Below are 18,355 nucleotides of genomic sequence, written 5' to 3'. Positions count from 1 at the left end.
GACACACAAGCACTAAAAAGTACCTCAGTGGTTTGAGATACAGCCATTTAAGAACACATTATTCGTATGACTCATTCTAGGTTGAAGCCCATCCTCTCTGCTGCTCCTTTTGAAAAAAAAATCAGAAAAGACATACAAATCTAAATTGGGAAGAACTCGAAATCATAAACAACCCAAACAAAGCAGAATCTGGTTAGCAGAACAAGGTTAAGAAAAAAAAGTCTCATTAGTTGGTTTTTGAGAAACTGAGTATGAAGAGGTTGGCATGAAGCAACTTGCTCACTGGCAGTTCAGCTCTACTTATCAGCGGAGTGTGTCCAAACACATTTTCAGGTTTTACCATACTCACCATAATCAGTTATGTGAAGCATAGCAGATTTTAATGGCTGCCCACTTGCCGGTCAAGAACTACCTTTTAAATTTAACTTGCTGCTTTTAAAGTCCTTCATGGCCTGGCCCCAGATTATATACTTGAACTGTTGCTCCAGAACCTGCCAGAGCACAGCCTGCCACGCAGCAAACTCTTGACCGTTAACTACAAAAGGTGAATTACAGTGGACAGTATCTTCTATTAAATACTTTTAAAAGACGTATTGATTCAGCAAGACTTTCTCATAAATTCCCTTGAATTGTCACTCTTCACCTCTTAGTGACATTTTATTGTGGTGTTGTACTTGAGGCTTGCATGAACCATTTTAAACTTCCACACAATTTAGACAAGTAACTCTTTGAACTCTTGCATTTCCCCCCGCCTATGTGATTATATTATGTGTTTTTGTAAATTCATTTGTAATTTTGCTGTTGAAAATCCTCTATGAGCAAGCACTTGTGATGGTGGGAAGGAAAAACTCCCTTTTAACAGGAAGAAATCTCCAGCAGAATCGGGCTCAGGGAGGGACAGCCATCTGTCGCGACCAGCTGGAGTGGAAGGAAACGACAAAATAAAAGAAAGAGAGCACAAGGAGACAGACTAGGAGAAGACAAAAGTGTAATGACATGCTGTCATTAAATAGTGGTATAGGTGAGTGGAAATGATGCAGAAATTACTGTGATGCTTATTGTATCATACGGTCACAGAAAGTCCCACAGCATTCTGAGCCTATATCAGCATAACTAAGGGATTATTCAGGGTCACCTGATCCAGCCCTAAATCTAAACTTTATCAAAAAGGAACAATTTGAAGCCTAATCTTAAAAGTAGAGAGGGTGCCTGTCTCCTGAATCCAAGCTAGGAGCTAGTTCTACAGGACATGACAGCTGAAGGCTCTGCTGTTTCTAATTTTAGCAGTATTTCAAAGATGAAAGAAAGCAGCCCTACATATTTGTTTAATACATGCACTGAAGAACACATCCTGATCAAAAATGACAAGATTCTTCACAATGTTGCTGGAGGCCAAGGTAATGCCATCCTTTGTAAGTTTCTAAGTATCTGGTTAGACATCATGCTTCCAAGATTTTTAGGGCCTAATCTTTCTCTGAAATCAGGAGAAGAAAATGACTTCACATCCAGGCCTTTAAATCTTTAAGACGTGACTGCAGTTTAACTAATTGTCTTATATTATCTGCCTTCGTAGATAAACACAGCTGGGTATCATCTGCAGAGAACCGAAAATGTATGCAGTGTTTTCTTGTAATATTGCCCAAAGATTTAAGCACTGTAGTACTGGTCCTCATTCCTGGGGAACTCTTTGACTAACGTTTGTAAAACAAAGGCTCTACATTTACACAAATCACAATCTGTCTGAGAGATATGAATCAAGTGACTTAGCTCAATTCCTTAAATACCAACATCGTATTCTAGTCTCTCTGGTTAAAATTTGAGCCTCAAGTAGGCTTTCATACTATATTTATAATTGTGACTAAAGGTTTTTTATAGTAAAAGATTTAGATCTAATAGAAGGTTAGTTTGAAACCATGTAACCATGCAATGTGTGGTTTGTTATACAGCCTTGGTACTAGTTCTAGAATATCTGTATCTGGATGAGCGATATTTTTACAAAAACATCTGAATGGTGACTCCCAATATTTTTTTTATTTCAAATTAATTTTCAGTATTTCAAATGAATATGCATTTATGAAGTGAAAACAAGAAGAAGATAAATCCCAAAAAACTCACAGCCGGATTACAACTTTTTGATTAATCTTGCTAATAGATCCCCCCCCCAAAAAAAACCCCCTCAAAATAAATAAATAATTACTTCTTAACATAAGACAGCCAGTCCTCAGTGTACAACTTTTGTCCTTGCGTTGTTTTATAGCAACCACTTTTGGTTGCTATAAAATTGCTTTCTGTTGTTGTTCAGTTGTTTAAAACAAATTTATGAGATGATGTCTAAAGCAGAGCTGTAGGTGTACGGCTTAAGTTAAGTGAATCTATCCAACTCATCAAGGGCACGTAACAAGTGACATTAAAACGGAGCTTCTCTCTGTCTTACCTTCTTCTTGGACTTGAACACATTACAGCGGAACACATTGCTCTGTCCATCTCTGGCAATGTAGCTGAAGATCTTCAAATCTTGGGAGTCATGAGACACATAGAAGATCCTAAAAGAAAAGAAAATAGGTCAGAAACTAAAAAAGTGAATGAGATGCAAAACAACAACAAAACCTGGCAAGCTTTCAAAATGCATCTTAAGATGCAAAATGGGAAACAAGCCTATTTCTCTGGGATTTGAATGTGACAAATATAAACATGATTTTGTTTTAATCCAAAAGGAAAGACATCAAACTGTAGATTTTAGATGGAAAAAGAAGCTGAGAAAGCTGTGATGGGGGTAGGACTATTTAAATAAATGACAGGTGCACGCTCTTTTCAAAACTTCAGTTTTATTTATGTTATACTGCAAAAATGTCAGAAAGTCAGGTGAACTTAAAATCCAAGTAAAAGAAAATGCTTCAAATAACAACAGTGATATATTCCAGTGCACGCAGGAGACGGGGGCGTTAATGCCATTCTAACAAAAAAAATACTCTGTGTGAAAGAGGATATAGGGAGGAACTAAGTTTGAGTCAAAAATAGAGTTGTGTTAGTAGGGAGAGATTGTGCGCAGACAACAGTGACAAACTGTACAATACCCTGCAGAGGAGGTAAATAGCAAGAGACAACTCTGGGAGTACAAAGGCAGCGCAAAACGCCTAAACAATAACCTGTAGGTGCGAGAGCACTGTATGAGTTAACCCCCACTGTGGGTCTAATTCATGATGACAAGAGAAAAAAGCTGGAGGGGTAAAGAGATGCCGATGATGATAAGGTGGCAAGAAAATTGGGAAACTGTCATATTTTGAAATGATATGAATGCTCACACGTAAGAATCCGCTGAAAATAAGAAATTACTCCACTTAATGCCATTTCCAACTGATGACACCTGCATTGTTTGCCTATCTGTATTTTACCAACTTACAGAAAGTTCTAATTTTTAAGTATATTATGTAAGCACCTTGGTACTTGGGTTATGTTTTAAGTAGTGTGATCATATTCATTTTCCCACTATAGTTAGGATTATGTGTCTCAGGTTAAACTGATTGAGTTTTGAGTTTAACAGTCTGACATTTCTTCCGCAATCTGCAGTCTTTTAAAAGGCCAGTACCTGGTTTCACAAACACTTCCTGTCCTGCAGAAGTTTGTGGAAACAAGGCTCTTAGAACTGACCTCAGTAAAAGGTTTTTGTGATGAGTTTTTAGGTTTAGTTACTCAATTGTGTCATAGTGAATCAAATATTAAGTCAATTTTGTAAATTTTGGCCATTGTCAAGCGTCAGGAGGATTATGCAAGATATGCTCGCTGCACAAACCAGTGAGTGACATTGTACTGGTCTTTTATATCGTCTATGGCTTTTACCTGGGCAAAGCTGTAAAGGCTGCCATGATTCAGCTGGGCATAGGACTTTTTTTCTAAGACCTTTCTAGGCCTGGTTTCGTATAGATTAAGACTCTGTCCTTCATTTATGTGATTTTTATTGCCCTCGTTTGTACAGCTCTTCTACCTTTAAATGTGCCTTCAGTACCATATGCACTGTATCTTTGTGTTTTTGAGCATAGTCCAATGTGTGGTTGGATTTTGACAGAAGAGGAATCTGAGGCCATTTGTTGATTAACAGTAAACTTGAAATATAACCGCTAAAAGTGGCGAAATCCTCAGGCAAAACGGCGCCCTAATTGGCCAATTAGCACCATATTAAGGAACCTGCAAGGTTGCTTGGGGTAATTTATCATAGCGAGACAACGGACAACCAGGGAAGAACAAGGAATTAGGTGAAGATTATGCAAATGATCCTGCTGCCTATGTGTGATTATGTTACTGTACAAGGTGGCTTTGTGTTTGTGTGTGTGTGTGTGTGTGTGTGTGTGTGTGTGTGTGTGTGTGTGTGTTTGCCTACCAGTAATATTGTAGGGTCTGATCTGTGCACTCTGTGACATTTTTGTGGTATTTATTTTGGCCTTTTTCTCTGGGAGCCACACTAGCTGAAGTTCTTGAGTTATAGATTGTGTCTTTGTCTGCTCAGCAGACTCTCAAAATACCACCCCCCCCCCCCCCCCCCCACACACACACACACACGAGCTCGCACATGAATGCACTGATTTCAGATCCAACGTGCTGCTGTAAAAGTCAACTTATAAGTGATGCATGAAATCATCTACAAGATTGTCATTTTTAGTTTTTAAACACATTAGGTTTACTTTCATACATTTATTTATTTTTGAATAACAAAAAGCCTGCTGTCAATTCCAGAGAGCAGGAAAGGCAATACGAATTCAAATACAAGTTTAGTCATCATCTTGCACATATATTTGTTGTGAAGGGCTCATAAATAATGAGAACCAATTCAGTCCCCCATGTTTCCTGATCCACTTTGGTGTATTATGCCTTTGATTTTCAATGACTCCATTAGCTATAATGACAGTGCACTTATCAAGGACCACCATACAGACTGTAAACAAGCCAGCAGTGTGGCTGCCACTGTGTTTTTAGGTAAAAGAAAAAGTGTAGACATTTACATATGTAATGTGACTACAGCAGGCTTAAGCCTCCGTTAAGATAAATCATTTCATGTTTATGGAGACATTTATGTGATAAATCTCTCTGCTGGCTTCTTATGTCTTACTCTGAAAATTGCTGGTTTATTTATGACTTACAATCATGTCTTATTCTAGAACTGCGTGTTTCTTGCCCAGTTGGACTTCTGAAATTCCAATTGAATTACAAACAAAAACAGTGGAATTTGATCATACATTCCTATAAAATTCCTCTAAGGCAGAAATCTGCATATTATTAATACTTATACCAAACATTCTAGCTGGATTCCTGCATGTTTCTACACACAGCATTCATCACCAGATGGTCAATCTGGTAAAAGCCAATGAATTGAATTCTGTCTATTTCCTGGATTATGAGGTGATTAAAACAAAACTGCAATGTACAAAAAAATCAAAGAAAAATTATGAATTTGGCCCAGAATCCAGATTCTGATTAATATAAAATATATTGTGTTAGTGTAACTAATAAACTAAGGACGTTTCAGGAAGCTGTCTACTCTACTAGAAACTTTAAAAGGAGACAGAACACTAGTAGAGGCTCCTCTTAAGACAGGCCTTTCCTCCAAAGGAAAGAGTAGGACTAAAAAATCCGGGATTTGAGGAGCTGTAGCAAAAAACATTTCAAGCCAGGTCATGTACTTTGAGAAAACTGACCGCTCCCATCCGGCTCCTTTCCCCCCCCCAAAAATCTTCCCTTTTAATTAAAAGGCCCTCCTTTAGCCCCTCACTCCAAGACAGTTTAATAGGAATAAACATCCTGATTTTTTTGTTTTTAAATCTGAGGCAGGATGATGGCAAACTGCTTCCTGCTGCACTAACTGTTGACTGCGGGGCACATTATATTCTTCCAGACAAGCGAAGCTCACCCCACAAGTGAGTCAAAGTGAGCTTAGCTGACAAATCCCTGAGCAGTGCCGAGATGACAGCCCAGATACATCTCTATCAACTGTCTTTAAGAGGAACAGCTGCCAACCATCCAGGTGAAGATGCATCGGATAGATCAGATCTTGGAATAAGTGAGGCGGGCTTCACACGAAAGCTGTCAAAGATGCTTAAGGGCAAAATAAATCAAACTGCAAATGGTGCCAACAGCAAGCTTCTTTTATTGTATTTCAAGGGGTTGTCTGTCCCGCTTAAACGTTCAATCCACAACATATTCACCTGAAGGGAAGTCACTTTTCTGCTCACGCTGCTGCTGAATGAAATAAGAGCAGCAATAGAAGTGTGTCTCTGATAACAAAAATACATCTGACTGGAAAATATTTATTAAAACCCCTCATAACATTAAAAAACCCTAATAAAATCAATACAGATACAAAAAGAAGATCAATCATTTAAAGCAGAGGTTCTGAGGCCCAGTTTGAAAAGTGGAAGTGGAAATCTTGTGCGGCCCAATCAGACCTTTAGTCTCTACTCTGATCATCACAAGTGAAAAATTAAGTATTTCCTTTGTTTTCATCTATTCTTTTTGATCTTCGGTTGAATTACTTGTTGAACAGCTTTGCTTCCCCAATGAAGTTATTTCCAACTAACAACCAATGGTTGGAGAGAAAAAATTCATTTCTGAATCCTGTGGTTTTGCCTCATTAATTTAATTTCATTTAAAAATTCTAAACTAAACTAGAGAATGCATTTTCTGAAGAAACTGCAGTGTGGATGCTGATAGCTGAATGTTTTGAGCTGAAATGAAATAATTGCTGCATGTTAAGTTAAAAATGTTGAATGAGATGAAAAATACAGAAATTTTCACCTGAAAAAAAAAGTTCAGAACTATTGAAAGCTGACATTCAAAGAGAAGAAGTTAAAAGTAGGCGAACATGTTTAAAATGTAAATTAGAAAAAGCTGATTAATGACAAAAGAAAATGTAGAGTCAGAAAACATCTGCATAAAAAATTGAAACCTCATTATTTTAATCACTGAATGACTGAAATGTGGGAAAATCCACTACAGACAGCTAAATGCCGTAAATTTTAATCATTCAGAAAAGATGATTCTAAAAGTCACCATCTGACTCCAAATGCCCAGATCTGAACCACTTGTGTGCGGAAGAAAAATCCACCAATGAACAATAAGCTTGAATTTAACAGGCCAATCAGAATACTCTATTTAGTTGGCCTGCACTAACTACTGGCATACTGTTATTCTGTGGCGAAACCCTGTCAAATCTGCCTTGGTGCACCTGTTGAAAAACTGCATCTAAATCCAAGACCCTAACTCCCATCAAAACAGCTTTTGAACTGTGAGGATCCCAAGGAATTGTTCTGCACAACAGTGTCTCTTTTATCCTTGTGGTGTCAAAAATGTGATGACAGGAGCAATTTAAAAAGTGGGGTCTTTCCTGCTGTTGAAACAAACTCCTGACTAAAAATACAATGTATTTCTATGGGTCAGTTAGAAGGTTATCCCTCTACTTTGAGCCACACAATTCAAAATGTTTAAATCTCTGAGCTTTGAAAAACACAATGTTGGAAAGAGAAAAACGATGGGTGTTTTGAGGGTAAAATGATGGCTGTAGAGCAAACACTGTGGACACAGCAACAGTTGAAAAAAGTTTTAAAGATGAATCTTGGCAGAGTGACAGAGCTCATTAAGCAGGCAGGTGTGAGCCTGGTTGCTATAGCAACTGCACCCAGTGGCACCACACACACGCACGCACGCACACACACTCACACACAGAAAGACAGACATCTGCCTTTCTTCTGCTGCTTTAAATAAACAGAAAAGTCATTGTGAAACAAATGCTTCCCAAGAAAGAACTACAAGTCGTATTGACAAAATTCTTTCACCGGGAGCGCCAGCAATGTCTAGTCTACCGAATTCTGAGTTTTCATGCATGTGGAGTATTTAATAGGGGCTTTACTCTGTTAAACTTTACTGCTTAATGGACGCTGACCTGACAGCAACCCTTTTGGAAAGTTTTGAGAGTTTCACGTTTTTCAGCAATTCAACAACCAAGCCGACACATTTCACCATGTCAGCCAACCCATCCTTCAGCTCAAATGAGCCTGAAATTAGGGCTGCTCGATTATAGCAAAAATGATAATCACGGTTATTTTCACTGAAATTGAGATCTCGATTATTTGACGATATTTATTTAACCCTTTAAGACCTACTATAGAACCAAGTCCGCCAGAGCTTATATTATATTTTTACATGTTGTAGTGCCATTTGTGGGAGCATTTCAAGTTGCTATACAACTGTTATAGCCCATATTTTAATAATATGTATGCATTAAGTCCATAGTAACTACATTAATTGCAAAAAAGTGCAATAAACTACAAGAAAATTGAAAATCGTTTTTTTTTTTTTTTTACATATATTTCTACTTGGAGAAATTTAAGAGGCTTATCCCTCAAAACTTTAAATACAAAAAAGTTGCAAAAAATAGTTTACAACAACAGGAAACTTATTGTGAGTGTCTTCATAGTTTTATTTTGGAGATACACCAATTTTTATATACTGCAGGAATATAAATATATGTGATAGTTCGCGCTGACAACTTTTTCAATGTGGGAAGTGTTATGAACAGCTGATCAGATCGGCAAAGCGTGTGTCTGGAATATTATGTTTTTGTTCCTGCAAGCGCTTTTTATGCAATTTTTGCAAAGCTTTATGTGGAAGGAAACCGTGACCGAGGACAAGCTGATGGCATAAGATGTAAGTACAACTCCTCCGGTTTCATATGCAAAACAAATTATTGCGCTAGCTTACACGGTTCAGGTTCTACAGGGATTTAAAAATAGTTACACAAAACGGAGCGTGCTGCTCTGTCCGGCTTTAAAGGGTTAACAATGACTTTAAAAAATAATATAAAATAGTGTGCAACACCACTGAAGTTTTTTTTTTTTTACCTCTCTTTTCAACCAACAGCAGTCACTCTCCTCTCCAAATAACTTCTGCTTAGCTTTCCGAGCTTCCCTCGGGTCCTCTTAATCAGCGGTCTCCAACCTTTTTTGCGCCACGGACCGGTTTATGCCCGACAATATTTTCACGGACCGGCCTTTAAGGTGTCGCGGATAAATGAGGGAGGGGCTAATAATCGGCTCAGTCATTTTTAATGATCGTTGAAAGCCCAGATCGTAATCGTGATTAAAATTCGATTAATTGAGCAGCCCTACCTGAAATAGTTGAAGGGAACATTTTGGGAAACCACTACAAGGTAGAGGCCTTCCTCGGAGAAGGGGGCTTTGGTATTGTAGCCAAATGTCGTGATACCAAGACCAATCGAGCTTTGGCTATTAAAGTCAACAAGGTCCGCCCTGATATTCTGCAACAGGCAAAACTGGAAACTTTCATCCTGGAGCAGCTGCCAAGGTTGGATCCAGATACCGCCAACATTGTTAATTGGAACGTCTTTTTCCACAACGGAGAGCGGGTTTGCCTAAACTTTGAACTCCTTGATCAATGCCTGTGGGACTACATAGGGGACCAGAATAACCAGGGTCTCCCCATAAGCGAAGTCAGGCCAATTTTACGTCAACTCACAAATGCTCTGTCCCAGCTGGGTTCTGTAGGAATAGTGCACGCCGACCTCAAACCTGGAAACATCATGGTTGTAAACCGCCATGAGTCTCCAGTCAAAGTCAGACTTATAGACTTTGGCCTTGCATGTCCTGCGTCTGCAGTGAATCCTAGTGACTGCGTGAGGACGGTTGGTTATAGTGCACCTGAGGTTATGCTTGGCCTTCCTTATAATGAAGCAAGTGACATGTGGTTTCTGGGGCTGGTAGCTGTGGAGCTTGCTACAGGGGTGCCACTCTACCCCGCGGAGAATGAATATGATTATCTGAAATTCATCATAGAGACTCAGGGTCAGCCACCAGATCATGTTCTAGACTCTGGCATTTACGCTGATGACTATTACATTGAAGACAACTACAAGCAACAGCGCTGGACATTTAAGACAGAAGAACAATTTCAGTACAAGACAGGATATCCATCCCTGGAGACTCGATACATAAAACTTAAATGTCTCGATGACCTCGAACAAATAATGAAGGATTTCCTTCAGATGGCTGCCCCTATCTGAGCCTGGCTCTGTCAAAGGTTTCTTCCTGTTAAAAAGGAAGTTTTTCCTTTCCACCGTTGCCTAGTGCTTGCTCTCATAGGGGATCATTTGATTGTTGAGCTTGAATTTAATTGAATTGAATTGGATTGAACAAAACTTTGAAAATTCAGGTGAGAGGTTCACATTGTAGGGAGCACTACAAAATCTACAAATAAAAAAAATTGTCATTAGCGGCAAATCAAAATAAAGAAAACAAATTTTGAAAAACATCTCTTACTGCTCTGTTTATTTACTTAAATGAACACGTGTACTTTTTTGTGATAGAAAACTATTAATATAAATATGAACACCAAGGAGTTAGTTGGCCTGCACTAACTACTGGCATACTGTTATTCTGTGGCAAAACCCTGTCAAATCTGCCTTGGTGCACCTGTTGAAAAACTGCATCTAAATCCCTTAACTCCAGCTTTAGATACAGCAGATAGACATGGGAATAATTATAAGAATACTTTGGCAAGGGTGCTTCCAGTGAAGAGCTGCATAGGCCATGCTCCTCTACAGCACCAATGCTGTAGCTGGATGACTCTATGCCAGGGGTGTCGAACTTGTATGGAAAGTCCAGTTAGACCAAGGGTGTCCAACTCCAGGCCTCAAGGGTTTTTGATATCACCCTGGGTCAACACACCTAAATCAAATGATTAGTTCATTACCAGGCTTCTGAAGAACTTCAAGACATGTTGAAGAGGTAATTTAGTCATTTAAATCACCTGTGCTGGATCAAGGACATCTAAAACTTGCAGGACACCTCGAGGCCTGGAGTTCGACACCTGTGCTCTATGCCATTAAGAACATATCCTCTGCATTTTGGAGTGTTTTAACAACTTGCTGAGGACTGTTTATGTTCTATATTTAACAAAAAATATGAAAAAAGAGAGAGAGAACACTAGTAGTCTGGTTTAATTTGATTTTATAGAGGCAAGAATGCCACATTTTAGCATCAACAACATGTTAAGAGTGTACAATTACTATGGAACTGCTCATTTATTGACTGAACTCCAGTATAAGCCAATAATGTTTAGTAATTGTCATCCTAATGACAGCTGACGATAGGCAAACATTTAGCGATGACTGTGGTTGCTGCTGCAAAAGTCGATTTGAGTGATTTTGGACGTGGCATGGTTGTTGGTGTCAGACAGGTTGGTCTGAGTATTTCCAAAACTGCTGGGATTTTCCCACACAGCCAACTCAAAGAGTTTACATCCGAATAGGAGAAAATACCCAGTGATCCAGCTCTCTGGATGAAAACACCTTGTTGATGTCAGAGTAGAATGCTTCAGCTCATTACAACAACTGTATTCACAGCATCCCTGAACACCCCACACCAGGAATGAGGTTAACTTTCGCACAAGCTCATCAAAACTGAACAAAAGAGGAGCAGAAAGATGCTGGCTTGTCTGATGAGTCACAATTTCTTCTGTGACATTCAGATAGTAGGCTCAGAACTGTGTAATAAAATGTAATAATTAGCACCAAAAGCCTTTTTTTCCTCATAATTTCAACCATTGCACAGACTAAGACAATTTATGTGTAAAAATATAGGGAACTATTTGAAATAAAAACCTATAATTATGCAGAAATATTCTAAAAAGAATGGTGAAGCAAAAAGACCCAGACAACTTTACTGTTCATGGAAGGAAACTATTAAAAATAAATAAATAAAGCTGAGGAATTTAGTGCATAGAAACAAAGGTAGAAAATGAAAGAGCAGTAGATGGTGACTGCAGGTTAAATAATGAGAGTCATGGATACTCAAAGTAAATGAGAGTATCGGTAGAGCCAAAAAGTGAGGATGTGAAGGATTATGAGTGAATCGAGAGAGAAAAGGCTCAGGCAGAAATCGCTCATAAATATGGAGTTGAAAAGAGAGTGTGGTAGTGGAGCGAAGCACATGATCATGACTCATCCAGTGAGTTCAAGTTCAGCAAGGCATTACAGCAGTTTGGCAAAAGCACTTCTCCATCACTTTTCCGAGCTGAAACACAGACAGAAAGAGATGTCAGCGCTTCTGTAAAGGCTCCACAAGTTGTGCACAAACAAACAAAGCCCAGCTACTCACACTGGCATTCATTAACTTTTGACAGCCAACGTAATGCTGCATTAACAAGACTTTCAATGACCGCACACTCACTCACACTCAGCTAACCCTGCAATAAGCCCTTCGTGTTAACAGGCCGAGCCTATCGTGCAGGGAGCTGCCATGTGATGTTTGAGTAATGAAGTGGGCTTGTTTTCGAAGGCCCCAGACATTTTTTCCTTTGATAAATCGCTGCCTGTGAAACACAGCTGCTATAAATCAAAGGGTAAGAGGAAATGCAACATACACACAGAGCATTGACAATCACACAGTAACTGTGGATCAATCCATTGCACCTGTGCCAGATCAGCCTTGAGATGTCTGTTTTTGTCTATTACAGCAAAAGCATCATGCTTTTAAAAGCTGAGTGCATCTGTATTAGTGTCAGGGCTCTGTGTGCGGGCAGATGGAGATGTGGATCCAAATGCAGGACTCAGAGACAGAAATGTAACTGAAAACCTCAGCTTTATTGCTGGCACCAAACAAAACAGAAACCAAACATGAAAACACTAACTGGAAAACACAGGCAGGATCTGAGGGTATGACGCGACACTGGGTTGAGGAAAACACAGGGCTAATATACACAGGGTGGTAATCAGGGAATGGGTAACAGGAGGGAGACACAGCTGGGAGAAATTGGGGCTAACGAGACAGGGGGAGCAAAGCTGGACACACTGATATAGGACACAATCCTTCAAAATAAAACAGGAAACAATACACAAGGACGCAGACTAGGAAACACAGACTTAACACGGGCAGAACCAAAAATAAACCAGAATAAGCCAGAACATAGAACATCATCTTCAAATAGATCAAGAAGATAACCAAAAAATACAAAATCAAACCAAAACATGAAAACTCAAAATACCGGGTCAAAACTGACCCAGAACCGTGACAATTAGTATCATTTCTCTCTTACTGGAAATCCATAAAAGCTTCAGTATCAGTACAACATGAACTATTTGATCACTGTGTACATCATGTCTGTCAAACTCATTGCATGCAGGCGAAATCTGGCCTGTTGTAAAATATTTTTGGTCTAGTTCACCTGTACCATATAATCTAGTCTAGTTTTGAGACCCTAACGTGCAACCTGGAGCAAAAATGTGCATCTTTCTCAGACTTTCTACACAAGTAATAAAGTTTTCATGCCTGTTTCACAAGCCTGAGTTGAGTTGAGTTGGCCATAGGTAGGAATATATTTAGTATGTTAACTTTGCCCAACTAAGGCCCCATTCATACAGGCCTAGAGAGCAGTCATTGTCCCCTGGTTGCCACCAGTGACTAGAGAAAAACCTGTATTCTCCATCTGGTTGGCAAATGGTTGCTGGAGGTTACTTGCCGTCACTAGTGAGAAGTTGGTAATAGAGGAAAATGGTACGGTACCAAAAACCTAATTGCAGTTGCTTTGGTCACTAACAGGTTGTCACAGTTGCCAGCAGTTTGCATGGAAGTCTTCAGCTGCAACCAGGCGCAGCCTTTACTTTGATGGTGAAAATTCTTTGTTACTATGTTTCCATATTGCATTGCACTTTTTTGTGTGTCCAGCTCTACAGCTCAGAAAGTAAACAGCAAATGTATGCAGACAATTTTGCAGAGCAAATTACGGGCAACAGCAATAATCTGCTAGAGACAGCATCGTCTTTTTTCCCTATAAATCAAACTGTACATGAGGAAATTGCTTCAAACATTTTTTTAAAATTTAAAACATATAAATAAATAATATGTCTGATCCTTCAAGTGATTGAAAATCCTCATATAGATCTGAGGTACAAACCTGCTGTTTTTTTACAGCTTTACAGCATATAGAAAAATTTCAATAAGTAGAAATATCTCAAAACTGAATATTTCAGTATGTTTCTGGCTTTCAAATGCTTGCTTCACATGATCTCAACAATCCATTCAGACTATTTGGTGACAAATTTCTAGTCATTAGCCGTGTGTTGTAAGAATGGCTGGATTTGAGTGACAGGTTTAAGAGCGTCAGTAATTACAGAGTGTCCTGCCAACTGAGCTAATTTATGTCAGTGTTCCAGTACAGGTTTACGAGGTCAGGATGTGTATGTTTATTCAAATTTCCACAGGTGCTGTTTGACAGTTATTGTGCCGTACATAAAAAAAAATTTGTGGGTCTGTGCGAAAAAGGAGATTATCTTTCTGTCTCCCTTTAATAGCAAGTCAGGGGTTTCATAAAAATCACACTTGATGTCAGGAAACACGGCATCTGGATGAACTCACTAAAAGATTAAGGTCTTTAATATGTACTGTTACTCAATGTGTGAGCTCATTCTACTGACACTCAGCATCCTTCTCTGTTGGGACTTAACGATTTGTGTTTTATCAGGGCATACTCATTACTTTCAAAGTGAGGCATTCATAACCTGAAAATGACTGTTTATTTTCATTGTCTGGTTCATTTCATAATTTTTATGAACAAACATTTTTGAAGCCACGCAGGCTCACGGTTAAGTCTTTGATTGTCAGTAAAGGCTTTAAAATCTAACTGGTATCCTTGTTTTCAAGCAGTCAAATAGTTGAATTGACAGGTTTCACTGAACCATGCTGAACATTACCAACTGCAACTACATCTGGGATTATTTAAGCTGAACCAAATGAAGCAAATGTAAAAGCACCCCTAATTTCTACCCTGGATGTTGATTTTCTGAAGAAATAAAGCACAGATGACCTGCTTTTTGTTGAGCTGTGATTGTTCAGATGGATTTAGCAATAACCAAATAAAACAACAGCATCTAATGATAAAACTTTACTACGTGAATGCAAATGTTGAGTGTGGTCAGAGAAGAATTTAAAACAGCTCTCCATGCTCACTTCAGATACTAGGCTTTCAACTTCCAAATGGAATCTAAAAGTTGCCTTTATCTGGAAAGAGAACTGAGCAAAGGTCTGATCCTTGTTGTCTTTAGCATGTTGCCTCTGGTTCAGGAATGCTTTGATATTAGGAAGATGGCCCTTGATGCACTGAATAGCATCTGTCCACTCTTGTTGAAGCTCTCCCAAGTTCTTGACTTTTGTTGCCAATCATCTCAAGACTCTGGTTATACCTGTTGCTTATGCACGCTTGTCCATTAATATGCTTTTACATATCACTCTGAACAGTCAGCTTCTCAGTGATCACAGACAGTCAATGACACGCTTCTTGTAGAGGGTACATACAAATATATATAGCAAGTTTCACTTGTATTCTGTAAACCTGCTGTTTCCCTCTTGCTGCTATCCTGGTGTCACGCAATCAAATCAAATCCAATCATAAAGAGCCCAATCTCAACAACATTGGCTTCAAGGCGCTATGCATTTTAAGGTAAAAACCCTTCAACAATCAGATGAGCAAGCACTTGGCGACTGTGGGAAGGAAAAACTCGCTTTCAGCAGGAACAACTTTCCAGACACCGAACACTTGTCTCCACCCACTGTTGACCTGAGATATTCCAAGTTATCCATGTTCACTACCTCTGCTCCCTGTTACACTCCTCTCTGTCTCTCTCATATTCACATACACATATGCGATCTTGATTCTACTGACCTTCATTCCTCTTTTCTCCAATGTATACTTGCACCTCTTTGGGCTCTCTTCCACCTATTTCCTATTCTTACTACAGAACACAATGTCATCTGCTATCATAATCCAATATATCTGAACAGTAATTTACTCAAACTCAAAATGATAGATTGAAACACTGGATTTCTGATTTTCTGCAAGCAAAAATAATCAAAATGCTGGTTTGATGGTTATGTTAGAAAACACCTCAGTCAGTGAATGCCGTTGGGTCAAAGGTCTCTTGGTTTACTTGAACAGAACATCTTGATTTCAACTCATATTTTCACTTCACGTGGGGGATCTCTTTAAACCAGACATGGTTAGACAACACACAAAAGCCTTTTGCCTGAGCTGCACTGAAACCACTCAACAGTTCAATATTACGATAAACACAGCTTCACAATAACAAGCCAACATAACAAAGACACAGGTTTGAGTGAAGCAAAATATTCTTGAGAGCAGCAAAGATTTGGCAACACTGACACTAGACTACATACTGATCAAGCATTTTCCTGATTAAATACGAGTGTAAGTAGCAGGGTGAAAAGGTAGAGGTTCATTATCAGAAAAGCTGCTGTGTCAGCTCAAACTCTACATGCCCAGATAAAGATAAACCCGGAAATTTTATAGCACAGACTTGGCAATTCGGAAAGTAAAACAACAGACTTAATCATCCAGCAGACAGGCAATTTCCTACTGCACTTGTTACAGTCAAGGTGAGAAGTTAGCAGCTCAGGCTCATTTTTATTCTGTAATGTATTATTTAATCAAACGGTTAAGCGTTTTGGTTTCTGTATTTATATGGACGCATTTTAGGGTCTTTTATGTGAAATCAGGTCGCTAAATCAATATCTCAAGCCCTGCAATAAACTCAACTCAGTGGAGACAAATTGAATAAAACTCTCGCTTTCTCCAACATAAACCAAAACCTCATATCAAATCAAGACAGGTAAAATATTTATTTGGAGTTTTGCCTCAGGAGCATGGACCCCGATACACTGGAGTGTATCAGAAAGTGTGGATAACAGAGTCTGGACTATTATTTTGTGGAAAATAGCCTGCAAAGAAGCCTAAATAATGTTAATGTTGTTATTCTTTTTTCTCTTATGGATGTTGATGACCTAAAATGCCCAAATACTTAAGTTACTGCATCTAGTTAGTAATTCTTAATAGCCAGTTTTTGTTCCTGTTTTTGACTGTATGGCATCAGGTAGAGCACATATCTCAATATGGTCATCTGAAGCACACAGTTCTGACTCGAACACATGAACTCTGCCTATCTAATAATCAAACCTGTTGCTTATGAGGGGCAGCCAATCAAAACTGCCAACTGGGGCTGGAAGTTTTGACAGTCTTTCCAGTGTCTCTGAGGTTGGCACTGAGATTACAGTAAAAGTGCAGATGGAAGGGTGGTGATGGAAACGTTGGGGTACAATGAGATGTTGTTGCACACTACCCAAAGCATCAAACCTACAGGCACCTTTTTCAATTTTCATTTGTTTTATGTTTTTTTTTAAAAATAGGGCTGGTTAATGAAAAAATACTGGCAACCGTCAGTGCTGCTCCTCCTAGTAGACGCGCCTATGATAAGAAAAAATCTCAATCTTTCAAAGGTTTTCATAAAACTTGACCTCTAACTGAGATTCCAACTTGTCCAAGATTTTTAGTAGATGCACCTTTTGGTATGAATTTGAAGCTCCTGTGTGACCTTGTTTTCGACTTACTGCATTCACAATTGCCCGCACAGTACTGTGATTACAATCAGTCTTTTACGTCCGAGGGGTAAAAAGTAGCCGTACCTGGCAGGTGTGTACAAGGCGTCCCTTCTGTTAATTCAAGTGATGAGAGTGGATTGTGGAATCAACCAGGCATTTATAGTGCCTACAGGAACATTTTTAATACAAAATCTTGCAAATAACATGGCCTCCTGTGCAGTTATTTACACCAAGAAGGGAAAAAATGTTGTATTTTATTAGTATTACAAGATTTTTGTGCCATTCACCTACACTATGTATCAATATTCTACACCGAACTTACTAGAATTAGCCGATAACTTAAATTTCAGGCTCTCACCAAAATAAATAAGTAAGATTGCCAAAACCTTCAGATTGCCATTTTCTAAATCATAGCGCGACGTCACTGATTATTTCCCTCTTTTGTATACAGTCTTTATAATGGCTGGTTCCACTCACCAAATAAAGAAATCCGCTTAATACTTTAGGTAAAACATAATAAACAATAATGCTAACATTTCATGTGCTGTCACTTCCCAGCATTCTTATTCAACATCATCTGGTCTCGTTCCATATTTGATAAATTCCTCTTTATTTAGCTTTGTTACTATACTTGCTCACAGAGGCAGAGGCTATTTGTTGTCATTATCACAAGCAAACACATCACAGGAGAGGAAATCACTCCTTATGCATACATATATGCATATGCATACTGTCTGCTACGCATGAATTATAATACACCACATTATACATTCATACCACAATGCATAATGTATCATATCATGACACGCAGCATCTTGCAAGGACACTGAATGGATTGAATGTGTGAAGGGATTTATAATTAACACAAGAGCAGATGAATGCACACACACACACACACGTTAGTACAG

The 18,355-nt window shown here is 38.8% G+C and overlaps 1 protein-coding gene across 3 annotated transcripts in view; it reads right to left on the bottom strand.

Moving 5' to 3' along the window:
• Positions 1–18,355, bottom strand: part of LOC146555141 (carboxyl-terminal PDZ ligand of neuronal nitric oxide synthase protein-like) — a 248,283-nt gene that overhangs the window by 117,328 nt on the left and 112,600 nt on the right. For all 3 annotated transcript variants that reach the window (XM_085250812.1, XM_085250813.1, XM_085250814.1), the window contains exon 5: positions 2,435–2,543. In XM_085250812.1, the coding sequence (XP_085106938.1) occupies positions 2,435–2,543 (109 nt within the window). The remainder of the gene's footprint in view (positions 1–2,434; positions 2,544–18,355) is intronic.

This window comes from Mchenga conophoros, linkage group LG17, assembly GCF_057382185.1.
Source record: "Mchenga conophoros isolate Kocher_MC1m ecotype Shallow Benthic linkage group LG17, M_conophoros_male_GT1.1, whole genome shotgun sequence".
NCBI lineage: Eukaryota > Metazoa > Chordata > Actinopteri > Cichliformes > Cichlidae > Mchenga > Mchenga conophoros.
The sequence above is the reverse complement of the archived record's forward strand: the minus strand, read 5'-3'. Positions and strand labels throughout refer to the sequence as shown.